Below are 13,341 nucleotides of genomic sequence, written 5' to 3'. Positions count from 1 at the left end.
AATATCTGAAGGAAAAAAACCCGATATGCTTGAAATCAGGTTGAATCAGCCATTTGGTACATCAAGTTTTCGAATATAAGAAAATTTACCTGTGAAGTATCAATACATAATTCTTTAAACTTGTAAAATCTGTTTTCCCTTGCCATCCCAGTATATAGAAAAATTCCTGGTATAGATTAGGCAAATGGATAAACTTGCTTAGAGCCTGATTCTATCTCATGTTATTTTACTACAAATGTTTACACTTAACCATTACTGCCTTGCTAGAGCTTTTAAGTCATTAAAATGGTGCCAGAGCAGCTGGGTATCACCTGTAAAAGAAAAAAATCAGTAAGACCTCCCTTTAAAATGTTCTGTTTTACACTTATAAGAAGCTATAGATCTGAATTTTGATTAGCACTGAATGTTATAGTCTCCATATTAGTTATGCTGCAAAGCACAACAATGCATCTCTAAAAAGTGAGGTTGACCCTCAAAACTGTCACACTAAGTGATAATTTTAATGTTAACTTCTATTATCTATTTGAAGTCTTGAATACTAAGGTTTTCTTTCTCTTTGCATTATCATCAAGAATACAAACAGTTAAGTGTTTTGCATAAAACTACAAAGATTACCCAGAGACAGAATTTAAGATTTCAACATCAATATATACAGGTTAGACTTAACTTCATGAACAGCTTTTCCAATCAAACTGATCAAGTTATACATACTAAATAACTACAAATAAAGTAGTATTAGATCCTACCAGTCATTTTAAGTCCTTGCCTTCCTTTCCACAGAACTCTTTAAAAACTGTGTTACTAAGCCAAAGTTTCTAATACCGAACCTTCCCATTTTGTCTTTTCTATTAAGACTGAGTTTATTCTGCACAACATTTTTTTCAAGTTAGCTGTAAATACTCCACCCTCTCGATTGTGAAAGAACCAAATACAAAACACACACACACACACACACACACACACACACACACACGCACAGAAACTTAGTCTGAGAGTTTGAATTTAGGTTAAGTCTTGGGGGCAGAGGCTGTGAGAGCTCCCTACAACAGAATAAAAAAACGTTTAACGCTAACAGAGAACATTATCTTAAATAGTTAGAAAAGGAGATGCCGGAAAGAACCCGAGCCAGTTAAAGCAGCCGCCATCTTAAAATGCGGGATAGAAGTTAGAGCAAGAAAATGAGACTAAACCACCGGAGAGGTGGATCCACTCGCAAAATATTTCTGAAAAAAATTCTAGTTCTTGCCAACTTAAATTGACAACTTATCAAACTATATCGATTTGCTCAAACAAGCCTCCTTAAAGATGGGTTTTAAGCAAAAACAGTCTCCCCATCCAGTTTCCCTGCACTGTCAACCCCCACTCCCCCCAGGATCTTTCAGAAGGCTTTTACAGGGTTCCCAGTGCCTCAGATAAATAGCTTCGGGTGAGAGCAGCGACCACACAACACAGGAAGTGGCAACAGTGTCGGTCCACCTCCTCCCAACCCTACTTACTCTTGTGTAACTGCCCAGATTTGGTTAAGCTTCTGAACAGACTTCGTCACCACATTTTAGCGAACTGAGGTATGTTTGTCATACCCAGACTCTCAGTCAAGTTTGGAACAAAACGTTTTTCATCTGTTACATTCCTTTCTTTTGAATGCCAATAAGCCTTAGCAGCTGTAATAAGTTTTGAAGAACCAAGACTAGGAAGCAGCACCATGACATTAGCCGAGGGCCTGTACACAATTCTACTTCCCAAACCTGACTCTTAGGCAAAAAACCGAGGAGCCTAATAGCCACGCTCCCTCACCCATACTTACAGATTCTAGTGAAAAAAGCTAACATTTCGCTTACCCAAACCATTCAGTTCCCTATCTTACAGCTCATTTCAAAGTGCACCTGCCTTTCCTTAACCCAAGAAAAGGTATTTTCAGAATTGTATCCACCACCAGACCCACGCTTTTTTTCCTCTGGGCCCCAAGCCTCCTTTCTTCCCACAACCCTGTCCGCACCATTTAGTCCAAACTGCTCACCTTATTAATCCGTTTCAGCGCCATAGTCTGTGCTTTTCGCCGGGCTCCTCACTATCCCGAGGTGTACTCAAAGGTCCGGCCAAAATTCTTGATTATCCCGGCGGCGGGGAAGGGTTGTCTCTTCTTCTCACACCGGCTCTGCCAGACACAGGCGCCTTTTTGCAAAAACGGAGCAGGTCAGCGACTCGCCAGGGCCTCGGAGAAACCCTGCTGACTCCAGAACCCTGAAAACCGCCGCGATCCCGGCAGGGCGGGGCGGGGTGGCGGAGCCACCAGCTACCGAGATCCGCGCTTCGCCCCAGAGAGGGCGAGAGGGTGACGGGAAGCGCCGAGAGGTGGTTACAAGTTTAACTTCCCGGCCTCTTGAAAGGAAGACGAGCCCCGGGTGGGAGAGGAAGAGGCGGAGGAGAAAGGGGTGGGTGCGGGGCAGGGTCCAGAGCCGGGCAGAGGAGGAGCCGGGGCCTAGTCGGCGCTAGGCCGGCGTCACTCGGGCAGAGAAAGGCAAGGGGGAGGGGAGCGGGCGGCTCCGGACCGACGCCGGGCTCCTTTCGGTTTCGGCTCCAAGGGACAGCGAGCCAGCACAAGGCAATGGGCCCCGGGTGCGCTCCCGTCCCCACGGCGAGGGCTGTTCTGGGTCGCCCCTGACACCACCGTACTCTCCGCCTCGCAGCGCGCTCCTGCGTGCGCGCGCCCGCCCGCTCGCTCGCCCGCCACCTCGCCACCACGCGCCCGGCGGCCGCGGAGCTCCGGCGCGAGGACGCGCCCATGCCCCCTCCCCCTGCGGCCGGGCCCCGGCTCCGCCGCCGGCCTCTCCCCACCCTACCCCACCCAGCCGCGAGGGCTGCCCGCTCGGGCCGCCCACAGCCCCCCGGGCACCGCGCCGGCCCCGGCCCGTCTCCCTCCCCTTTCCCGAGCTGTCCACACCCACGCGTACAGAGGGCCGGGGCCTCCCTCGAGCTGCGGCCTCGGCCTCCTCCCCGCGCGGCAGCTGGTGCCTCCCCGGCCCTACGGGGCTCACGCGCACGGCACAGCCACAAGATGTCCGCTCTGACGGAACTACTGCCAGCTGCCACGCTCCGCCCCTCCCCCCGCCTATTCACCGCCGCGTATCCGTCCGCCAACGCCGCCGTCGCGAGCGCGGGGCGAGCCGAGGGGTTCAGGGGGGAGCGGTTTGCTTCCCTCGCTCGGGCCGAGTGGACGTGCCGCCCGCTTGCCGTCTCCCTGTCGGAACAGCACCTTCTCGCTAAAGCGATCGGAGGTCGGGCCGGGAGGGCGGGGGACGGAGGCGGGTCATGGGCTGAGGGGGAGGGTAGGCGAGTGGCGGAAACCCTTAAATTCAGAGAAGCATCGAGAACCGGAAGGAGACCTTAGGAGGAAGGTAATGGAAGCGGCAGCTGCGCGGTCGAGGCCCCACGCCCCTCCCTGAGTGGCCCCCCGTTTCCTCACTTGGGATGGAGGTGGCGGATCTCGCGAGAACCTCGTGGCAGGCTCGCAGCAGCTCCGGGTCTGCAATGACTTAAGGGCAGTTTTGTGCTCTCTTCCTGGCTCGGGACCCGCCCCCAAATCCGCAAGTTATCGCGAGATGCGCCGGCAACCCCCCCCCTGGGCTCTTACTGGGCGGGTCTTGCGAGGGAAGCACCGCCCCTGAGTGCTTATGCTAGTGGGCGGGGGAGGAAATGGAATTCCCCCGACCGGCCGGCCGTCGCGCGCCGACACGGCCCTCCCCCGGGCGTCCAATCGGGGAGGTGCTGTGGGCGGGGCCGCGGGGTGACTAGATGCCTTAGTCAAGGTGGAGCCGGTTCACGGCTTCTGCCGGCCCAGGTGATGGAGATTTCTTCCCGTGCTCCTCAGAGAGGGCTGAGCAGCGCGAAGAAGCTCCCCTCAAATTAGGAACAGCAAATTAAAAGATCCAGGCTGAGTGCTGATCGCACCGCCAAGTGCGGACACATGCGCGTTGTTAACCCCGAGGGGCCAATCTGAGAGCAGCGGCCTGCAGGGTTCTGCGTTTGCATAGCCTTAACAATACAGCTTTATTGTGATCGGATTGGGTAGAGCCTTAGGTATGGAACCGCAAGAGGAATATCCTAGAATCGTCTTTTCCTTCTGCTGTTTCAGTTTTTGAGCCCCAAAGTGACAAAATACTAGGGAATCGGTCTGGATTAAATCCTGGGGGTGAGATCTGTTAAGTGTGCCACTGCCCTGTTTTAGTCTGCCCTGCATAAAATGTAGAGGGCCGTTTGTCATCGAGAGTACTCTTTGGGTAAAAAGTAAGACTTTAACTTTTGAAAGACATTCAAAAAGATCAATATGTTTAGGTTTTCTAGCATCCTTAAACGACCCTACTTAAAGTGGAGGTCCTTCAGGACTACGTGGAAATAATTTGAATTTTGAGAACCTGTTGCAGGCAATATTCCGCAAGTAAAATGATAAAAGTCAATGTATAGCCGAAGAGTGACGGTGTATACCATAGGTAATATCACTGGAGCAGTTAACGGAATGCAGCTGCCTCAGCTACTCGCCATAGGAACCACCTGGAGTCTTGTTTAAAATGCTGATTTTATTTAGTAGGCCCGAGATTATACTTACAACAAGCAGCCAAGTGATAGAGATTACTTCATCAGAACCATTTTCTGAGTTAGTAAACCCTCAGTACTTACCTCGTGCCCTACGGGACACCTCTGACTTTCTCCTCCCTGAACAGCCCATTGTTCTCTCCTGGCTAACCAGTAGACACAAAGCAAAGAGCTAAGCATGGGGGTGGGAGGAGAACCCCAGATCTGAGTTCTTGCTTACGGCTTTCTATTTATGATAGTGGTCTGGTTCCACATATTATAGTTTTGTTTCTTCACCACCAAGTTAGATGTAATAATGCCCGCCCTTTGTCACTGAGTTGCTGTGTTTTAAATGTCATAATGTGAAAGGACACTGTAGGCTGTTACTGGTTATATCAATGCTGTTTTAAGATAGCGTACAAATAATGGGTTTCCCTGTGACAGTGTCATGTATATGTCACACTTTGTTCTTGTTACCCCCTACACACACTGCTGCTCCTCCTTGCTATCAGTCACAACTCAGCTATTTAACTGGCCAGAGAGAAATATGAAACATTTTGAAATATATGTATATATAATAAAATAGATTATATCTATGAAAATTATGTGCCGGGCATGACACTTGTTTTCTTTTACAAATGAAGAAACTGGGCACAGATTGCTATTACACCAAGGGGACAGAGCTATTAAGTGGGAGAAGTGGAATTTGAATGTAAGTATTCAATTTCAGAGTACTTACTGGACTGAGTCTTATAGAACACGAAGTTTTCTATTTGTGTTTTAAATTGACAGCTGAATTCGTTTGTTTGGCTTCTTTTCCCCTTTGTTTTGTACTTTCAGAAGCCAGGGTGCACAGATTAGTGAGGAACCTAACTGGAACCTACCAACTAGAAACTCAACATACAGGGAGGACAATGAAGTAACCTTCAAAGAAACCAGTTCCTGTTGCCCTAATCTAACAAGTTTCAACAAAGAAGTACACTAAAACTTTACTGCTATGCAATAAAGCACAGCAAACTGGGAAAAATTGTGGTCAGAGTTCTTATATCTAAAAGTATGTGGGCAGTTCAGTAGAGCTGTTGACCCTGCTCAAAATAATGTTTCATATGTGAAAACACCCTCACATACACTGAAATTCATACTCTAGAGTGAGACATTGGAAGTAGTCAGTTTTAAAGAAAAGCAAACATGGTATGAGTAATTTTAATAGACACTATACTAGGTCTAGGACTATAGGTCAATTGGTACAGTGTCTGTTTAGCATGCATGAGGCCCAAGGTTCAGTTCCTAGCACCTATGAACAGGAATGGAGCCGCACAGCCATAATCCCAGCACTTGAAGTTGAGTGGGGCTGGGGGTTGGAGTGTCTCCTTACCTTGTATCTAGTTCAAGGTCTGCTTGAGATGTGTAAGACCCTAACTGAAGAAATAAAACACAGTAGGGTCTAGTTGGTTAATAAAGACCCAAACTTTGAATTGATGATAAGGTAAATGGTGTGTCTAGTATTTATTAGAATTGTAATGTGGTGATACAAACTTACACACATGAAAAGTAGGTTTGGCTAATACTCTGTGTTTATCTCCTACATCATTAGTTGAAGACATGCAAAGTGATTAGGAAAAGATAAGATACAGAATTTTAACTGGGCATAGAATTGAAGGCCTGTAATCCCAACCTTTGGAGGTAGACGCAGAACCTAAGAGTTTGATGACAGGAGTTGGAGAGATGGATGAAGAGTTAAGAACTCTTGTTGCTCTTCCAGAGAACCAGGTTCAGTACCCAGCATCTTCATGGTGGTTCACAATCATCAGTAACTCCAGTTCCAGTGGATCTGATGCCTTCTGGCCTCCGTGGGCAACAGGTATGCATGTAAGATAGAAATACATATTAAACACACACACACACACACACACACGCACACGTAGGTAAAACATTCATACCATAAAAATTTGAGGCCAGCATATATGACTACACTGTCTAAAACAAAAAAAAAGTGTACCCTTACTCAATATATACCATATACAGAATAAAGTATTTATATGAATTTCTATTTGAAGTTCATTTGCATATCCTGCAAAAAGGTGATTTGAAGCCTAAGTGAAACAAATATGTGGTTTTCATAAAAATACAACTAATTTTATACTCTAATTTAAAATATCATTTTGTAAGGTTGAGTGAACTTCCTTCAGGGAGTTGTATTTGGCTGGGCGTGGTGTCATCCCTCTAATTCTGGCACTGGGGAACGGAGGAAGGAGCGCACCAGCTAGAGCCAACCTGGGCTATGGAATGGCATTGCTTTTAAACGGAAGCTGTGCTTCATGTTGAGAACAGTATTTTGACATTAAATTGGTAGGGTTCAGGCTGTAATGAGCCATGCACAAATCTTTGTGATTAAAAAATAGTGTTTTTCTCCATACAAAACATATATATAAATGTTCATAGTAGTTAAATCATAACATTCAAAAACAAGCAACCCAGATCCTTTCCAGTTGATTTAGGTTATTCATCAATGAAACAGAATTGCACTGAACAGAAGAGAATGCTGGCATATAGTAGCACACACTTGTAATCCTAGGAATAAGGGAGGATCGTGAGTTTTAAGGTCGGCCTGGGCTACTCCTGAGGTCTAGGCCAGGCTAGATGAGGTATGCAGAAAGAAGTGGGAAGGAAAACATTACAAGCCCATTTAAACTATTCGTGAAGGAATCCCAGCAAACGAAAATGGAAGCAAGAAAGCTTTTTTTCCTTTTTTTGGCATGAATATACTTTCTTATACATATGTGTGTGCACACAATTAAGCAATCACCTTTCTTACTGCCATCTTATACAAGACTTATTAGCACTTCATCAGTATTTTAAATATTGTTAATTTCATCGAGTAGTCCAGTTAGAAGAAAAGTAAATATTACTCAAGGGCCTTGTCTGGGGAAGGGACAGTGCCCCCAAAGCAATATGTAAAATACTATGATGCCCAACCTTGATGGAACACTCAGCTTGACTGGGTAGAGGGATGCCCACATGGTTGGTAAAACATTATTTCTGGTGTATCCATGGTATGTTCTTGGAAAAGCTTATCCTTTGAATCAATGAACTGAGACCAAAGACTGGCCTCAACACAAATAAGAAAATTTCAATCCATGTAGATTCTGAATAAAATAAACTGGCAGAGGAATGGAAATTTGTTTCTTATATTCACCTTCTCTGGCCCTCAGATGGACACCAATACTTCTGGATTTCTGACCTTTGGATTCACTAGGAAGCTTTTATTGCAGTCTCTTCACCCCCCCCCCCCACCCCCCAGGCCTTCAGACTACAGCTGAATTCTGCCACTTGCTCATCATTTAAGCAGCATATTTTCGGACTTTGTGATCTCCAAGATAGTGTCAGAGCCATTTCCACTGTTTCTTTAGGAAACTCTAATTACTGTGTTCCTCTTTTCTCAAGCATAGCAGGACTATTGCCTTAGAACACAGAATTCATTGTTACATTATTATACTCACTGTTTCATAAAACTTATTTTGTATTTGTTAGCTTGCAATACTGTCTCTATAACATTGTTCCTATATCTGAAAGTTATTCTGCTGTTCAGCCAACATTTATTTACAAGTACAGTTTTTAAAAACAAGCTCAGAGGTTGTTTTAAAAATAACCATTGTGAGATGGTTCAGTAGTTTAAAGCACTGGCCTCTCTTCCAAAGGACCTGGGTTCTATTCCCAGCACCCACTTTGTGGTTCACAGCCATCTGTAACTGCAGGCCTATGGGATTAAATGCCCTCTTTTGGCAACCACAGGCACCAGAATACATGCAGTGCACAGATGTATATAAGTAAAATACCCATACCCTTAAAAATAAAAAAGACAAAACATCAAATCCACTTATAATCCAAGACAGCTTTTGATGTGGGATCCAATAGGTTAAGTGCCTATCCATAACTGTCACCCAGTGACCTTTATACATTTGAATAGGTTGCATGGGGTTCTTGAAAGAAATGTTATGTTATGGTTCTTTGGTTTTGTTTCCTTTAAGATTAGGCCTAACTATGTAGCTCAAGCTGACCTCAAAGTCATTATGTTATGAACTGGCCTAAAAGTTAAGAATTTTCTGCATCTGCTTCTGGAGTGCTGATTTTATAGGGATGTATCACCATGCCTGACTCAGACAAACGGTTTCTAGCCAGAATAGTATTCATGTATCTTAACTTTTTTTAATTTTTAAATTTTTATTTTTTAAAAGACAGGGTTTTTACAAAGCCCTGGCCATCAATGGAACTATGTAGGCCAGGCTGGTCTCAAATCACAAAGATCTGCTTGCCTTTATCTCCCTAGCACAGAGATTGAACTATCCTGGGCTTAAACCAAGGGAGTTAATCAGAGAATATGTCTGTGAGAAAAAAAAAGTTGTCATTAAGTGAAAAAGTAGGACAAAGCTGGAAACAAAAAAAGGGAAAGTTCATAGGAGATAAATAAACAGTGAGAGTATCAAGATGACTTAGGAAGTTTGGGAAGCAGTAAGTATTTTGCTGTGTGTGCCTATATATGCAGTCGTGTACATGCACCCTCGAGACAAGACTGCAATGTGGGATTCAATCTTGAGTTCTGAAGTGGATGTGATGACCTTTTTTTTTAAATGAAAAAAAGGCTTGATTGGATTTCGTTCATAAAATATGTCTATGATAGCCTTGTAAAGGATATATGGAAGTGTGATGGGAGAGTCTTTGAGAAGCCCACACTCATGCTTTCAGGTACATTTCTTATAAGTACATTTCTTTCAACCTGTATGTTTACAGTGTTAACTATAACCTGGACTTGTAAGCCAAATGAGCCCTTTCTTCTTTAAGTTGTATTTTGTCAAAGTGTTGGAACTTTGATAGTTCTAGATTGGGGTAGATTTGATAGTTCTTAGATAGTTCTAGCCACAGCTATTTTTTTTTTTACAGCTTTATGGAACCATAAATGGCACGTAACAAATTATTGTGTGCTTAAAACTTACAACTTAGCAACTTGCATTTGTATAGAGCAGTCAAAGTACCATTCAAAATACAGGATGTTACTGTGTACCTTTTTTAAAAAATTTTTTTCTACTTGTTTTTTAAGCTTTATTTATGTATTTTATGTATGTGAGTCACCATCGGCTGTCTTCAGACACAGCAGAAAAGGGCATGGGATCCCATTACAGATGGTTGTTACCACTGTGTGGTTGCTGGGAATTGAACTCAGGACCTCTGGAAGAGCAGTCAGTGCTCTTAACCTGTGAGCCATCTCTCCAGGTCGACTTTGTGTGGTTTTTTTCCCCCATCTTCCTTTTCAAAGGAAACCATTTACCTGTTTTCATTTTTTATAGATTAGTTTGCATTTTCTTTTTTAAGTTTTTTCTTCTTTTCCGAGACAGGATTTCTCTGTGTAGCTCTGGCTGTCCTGGAACTCACTTTGTAGACCAGGCTGGCCTTGAATTCAGAAACCTGCCTGCCTCTGCCTCCCAAGTTCTGGGGCTAAAGGCGTGTGCCACCACTGCCCGGCCTTTTTTAAGTTTTTTTTTTTTTTTTTTCCAGGTCTTAAAATATTTGTTTTTTGTTTTTTGTTTTTTTTCTTCTGTGTGGCCATGTGTGCCATGGTCAGAAGGCAATTGTCAAATGTCAGTTCTCTCTTTCCCATCTTTCCCATGGTAGGTCCTGGAGATTGAGTTTAGATTGTCAGACTTGGTGGCAGTCACTTTTCCCTGACGAGGCATCTAGCACTTTATTTGAGTTACACAGAAGGCCCTCTTTTCTGTTTTCTTTCACATAATAAAATTATCAGATTTATCTATGATGACAGAGCTCTCCAAACTTCACTGATTTACAGAAACAACTAAAGCTGCAGTTACTGGAGAACTCAACTTCATAAAACTTTTGCTACAGAATAAAGTTTACAATGTTGACTTTTGTTTTTCAAGGTTCCCTAAGGTTGAGAAACTCAAGTCTTACTACTAAATAAGAGGAAATGCTAACTCATTTCTGGGAACTCAGGCAACAGTGTAAAAATATATGTATTTAGGGTAGAACTCGAAAAGATGTTATTCATAAACTTGTGCTGGGTGTGAAAACAAAATAGAAAAATAAAATATTTACAGAAAACCAAAATTCTATACAACAAAAGTTGTATTCATTTAAAGGAAATTAAAATAAAACGGGCCGGGCGGTGGTGGCGCACGCCTTTAATCCCAGCACTTGGCAGGCAGAAGGAGGATCAGAATTCAAAGCTGGTTTTGGTACAGTTTGAGGCTAGTCTGGACTCCAAGAGATTCTGTTTCAAATTAACATAAGAAGAGCGAAAAAATACATTAGGAGACATTTTTTTTGAGATTTTGTTTTTAATGTATTAAGTGCTGCTACCCAAAGTTCCCAGCAGCCAGTTAGTGGACTGCTATGGCAGCTTACACATAACCACAAAGGCTGAGGTAGAGCTAAGGCAGCTTGTCCACACCAGGAGAAACTTCCATTTTAAAGAAGAACAGAACTACCTTACATTCTGTGTCTCTATATATACACATTTAAAAGAAACATCATACATTTGATTTTTTTAAGTTATTAACAAGTTTCTCCAAATAGTTCATGTTTCTCAAAGATAGGGAATCCAAGATCTCAGGGTCCCATCTTGTGAAGGTCTTCCTTCTTTATCTTAACATGGCTGAAAGACCAGCAAACACACGTAAGACCCAGAGAAAAGGTACAGGCTATAAACTTCATCTTTTGAGAACCAACCCACTCACTGGATGCCTTTAATCCATTCCTGAAGGCAAAGGCCTCACCACCTAACCACCACCCATTACACACTATCCTTCAGTGACAGCTGAATTGAGGATTGCTTTCAACACAAGAACTTTGGAGGACATATTCAAACGCGTAGGCATAAGAGAACTGCAAGAAATAAGGCAGGTAACATGCAGGTGAGCAGTGGCTACCTTTCAGGAGCTCCTCCATGCATGCAAGCCAAGAGGAAACTGATTATACAAGTTGAAAAGTGATTCTCTGAAGCAAGTTTGTTTTTTTTTTTCTATTTCTCATGGGGTCTGTCTTTTCCCCGTGAGTTGAGATTGTTTCTGTAATGACTATGACCAGCAGAATACAGTAAAAATGATGCTTCTCTATGTCTACAACCAGACCTTAAATAATTACAAGCCCTTACTTCCTGCTCCTTAGCCAGGGAGGCCAGGATAGTCTGACCATGCTCAAGAGACGTATCAGACAGGTGAATGAAGGGCCTCAAGCCAAGGTTATCACTGAGTACTGCTGGAGAGCCTCAAAACAATGGCACAAGGAACAGAAGTCATCTATGTGAGTCAGATCAAAATTCCAGACCCAGCTTCTGAGATATAAGTACCCTAAGTTATTACTGGTGACAACTAACATGGTATCATGAATTGCAGCCTAGTATTGAATGGGAAGAACCTAGAAAGTATTTTTGACAACTCATACATGTATTCAATGTATGTTGATATATACACTACCTCTCAGACCATTCAACACATCTCCTCCTCACCTTCATCTTTTCCTAGCAAATGTTTATTAGTTAAATGCCCTATATAATCACTTTGCCAATCAATTTTACAAATCAGATGGATCTTAGTAGTCTCTGAATTTTTGTCTTTCAATGAGACTATAGATCCTCTTAGAGGTAACATCTTTTTAATAACGTAAAAATTTCTGAAGATTAAAAAATCTCATTAAAATTATTAAATCAATGTGTTATCAATTGCCTGCTGGAATTTCTTCAATTAAAATCTGTTTTTTCTTTAACCCTAGTCTTGGTTTTCAAAAATCAGTCCCTATCTTAGCTAGCCTGTCTGGGGTGAATACATATTTCTAGTCATTAAGGCTCAATATATTCATCTCTGTCTTTCATACTTTTCCTTCACCAATCTCTAGTATACACTGCATTTTAAATTTTATTATGCACTTTTATCACTAATATGATGATTCCATAGGTTAACTAGAATTGATTAATATTTCATCCAAATATTTACTGAGGACCTATGAGGTGACTAGTTATAAATAAGGAAGCAGCATCAGACAGGCTAAGTGACTTACCAGAGGTGACAGATCTGTGTAATTATCAGCCCTGTGACTCTAACATCAGCATTCTTCTCATTCTCTATGATGACTCTCATCAACTCATATTTGGTCCATTATTATAGATAAAAATAGACCAGAGCTTATAGGGCCTGAATCATCTTAGGCCCCAACTAAAGCCTGGTGAGCATAGTGTGCTAATGGCCTTGGTCTAGCCTCTCATATGATAAAGAAAAATAACAAAATAATCTCGCTTTTCTTTTGTTTTTTGAGACAGGGTTTCTCTGTATAGCCCTGGCCCTGGCTGTCCTGGAACTCACTCTGTAGACCAGGCTGGCCTCGAACTCAGAAATCTGCCTGCCTCTGCCTCCCGAGTGCTGGGATTAAAGGCAGCACCACCACACCAGGCTTGCCCTCTTAATTCAAAGAGATTCGACTGCCTCTGCTTCTTGAGTGCTGGTATTAAAGGTATGTGCCATCATACCAGCCAAGCTCGGTTTTCAAGCAGCTGATCATATTGTCTAAATTTGTATGCATACTTGCTTTTGTTTACTGCATATTCTTTCACTCTGCCAACTAAGTTGAATAGAATTCTTTACTAAGGTAGGATGACTAAAACATACATTGCGGTATGATCTAGGTCATAGTTGAGGCCCTTAAGAGATTAATCCATCCCCCTCTCCCCTCCCCTATATATAGTGGACTAGTAGATTAGTTCTCTGG

General features: G+C 43.1%; 1 protein-coding gene and 1 long non-coding RNA gene across 7 annotated transcripts in view; one reads left to right on the top strand and one right to left on the bottom strand.

The window, feature by feature from the left end:
* Window positions 1-3,584, bottom strand: part of Ube2d3 (ubiquitin-conjugating enzyme E2D 3) — a 29,983-nt gene extending 26,399 nt beyond the window's left edge. For 2 of the 6 annotated variants that reach the window (NM_001356598.1, NM_025356.5), the window contains exons 1-2: window positions 2,952-3,115; window positions 2,018-2,172 (exon numbers count right to left, since the gene is read on the bottom strand). Coding sequence is in view for 5 of the 6 variants with exons in the window: in NM_025356.5 (NP_079632.1) it covers window positions 2,018-2,041 (24 nt within the window). In the remaining variant the exon portion in view is untranslated. The other 4 variants (NM_001356594.1, NM_001356595.1, NM_001356596.1 and 1 more) reach the window with 4 other exon arrangements.
* On the top strand, window positions 3,151-5,596 carry 4930539J05Rik (RIKEN cDNA 4930539J05 gene). The gene is made up of 3 exons (NR_030689.1): window positions 3,151-3,395; window positions 5,214-5,281; window positions 5,410-5,596. It is a non-coding gene; the product is annotated as an RIKEN cDNA 4930539J05 gene (long non-coding RNA).
* The last annotated feature ends 7,745 nt before the right edge of the window (window positions 5,597-13,341 follow it).

Source organism: Mus musculus, chromosome 3, assembly GCF_000001635.26.
Source record: "Mus musculus strain C57BL/6J chromosome 3, GRCm38.p6 C57BL/6J".
NCBI lineage: Eukaryota > Metazoa > Chordata > Mammalia > Rodentia > Muridae > Mus > Mus musculus.
This window is presented reverse-complemented; position numbering and strand designations above follow the sequence as displayed.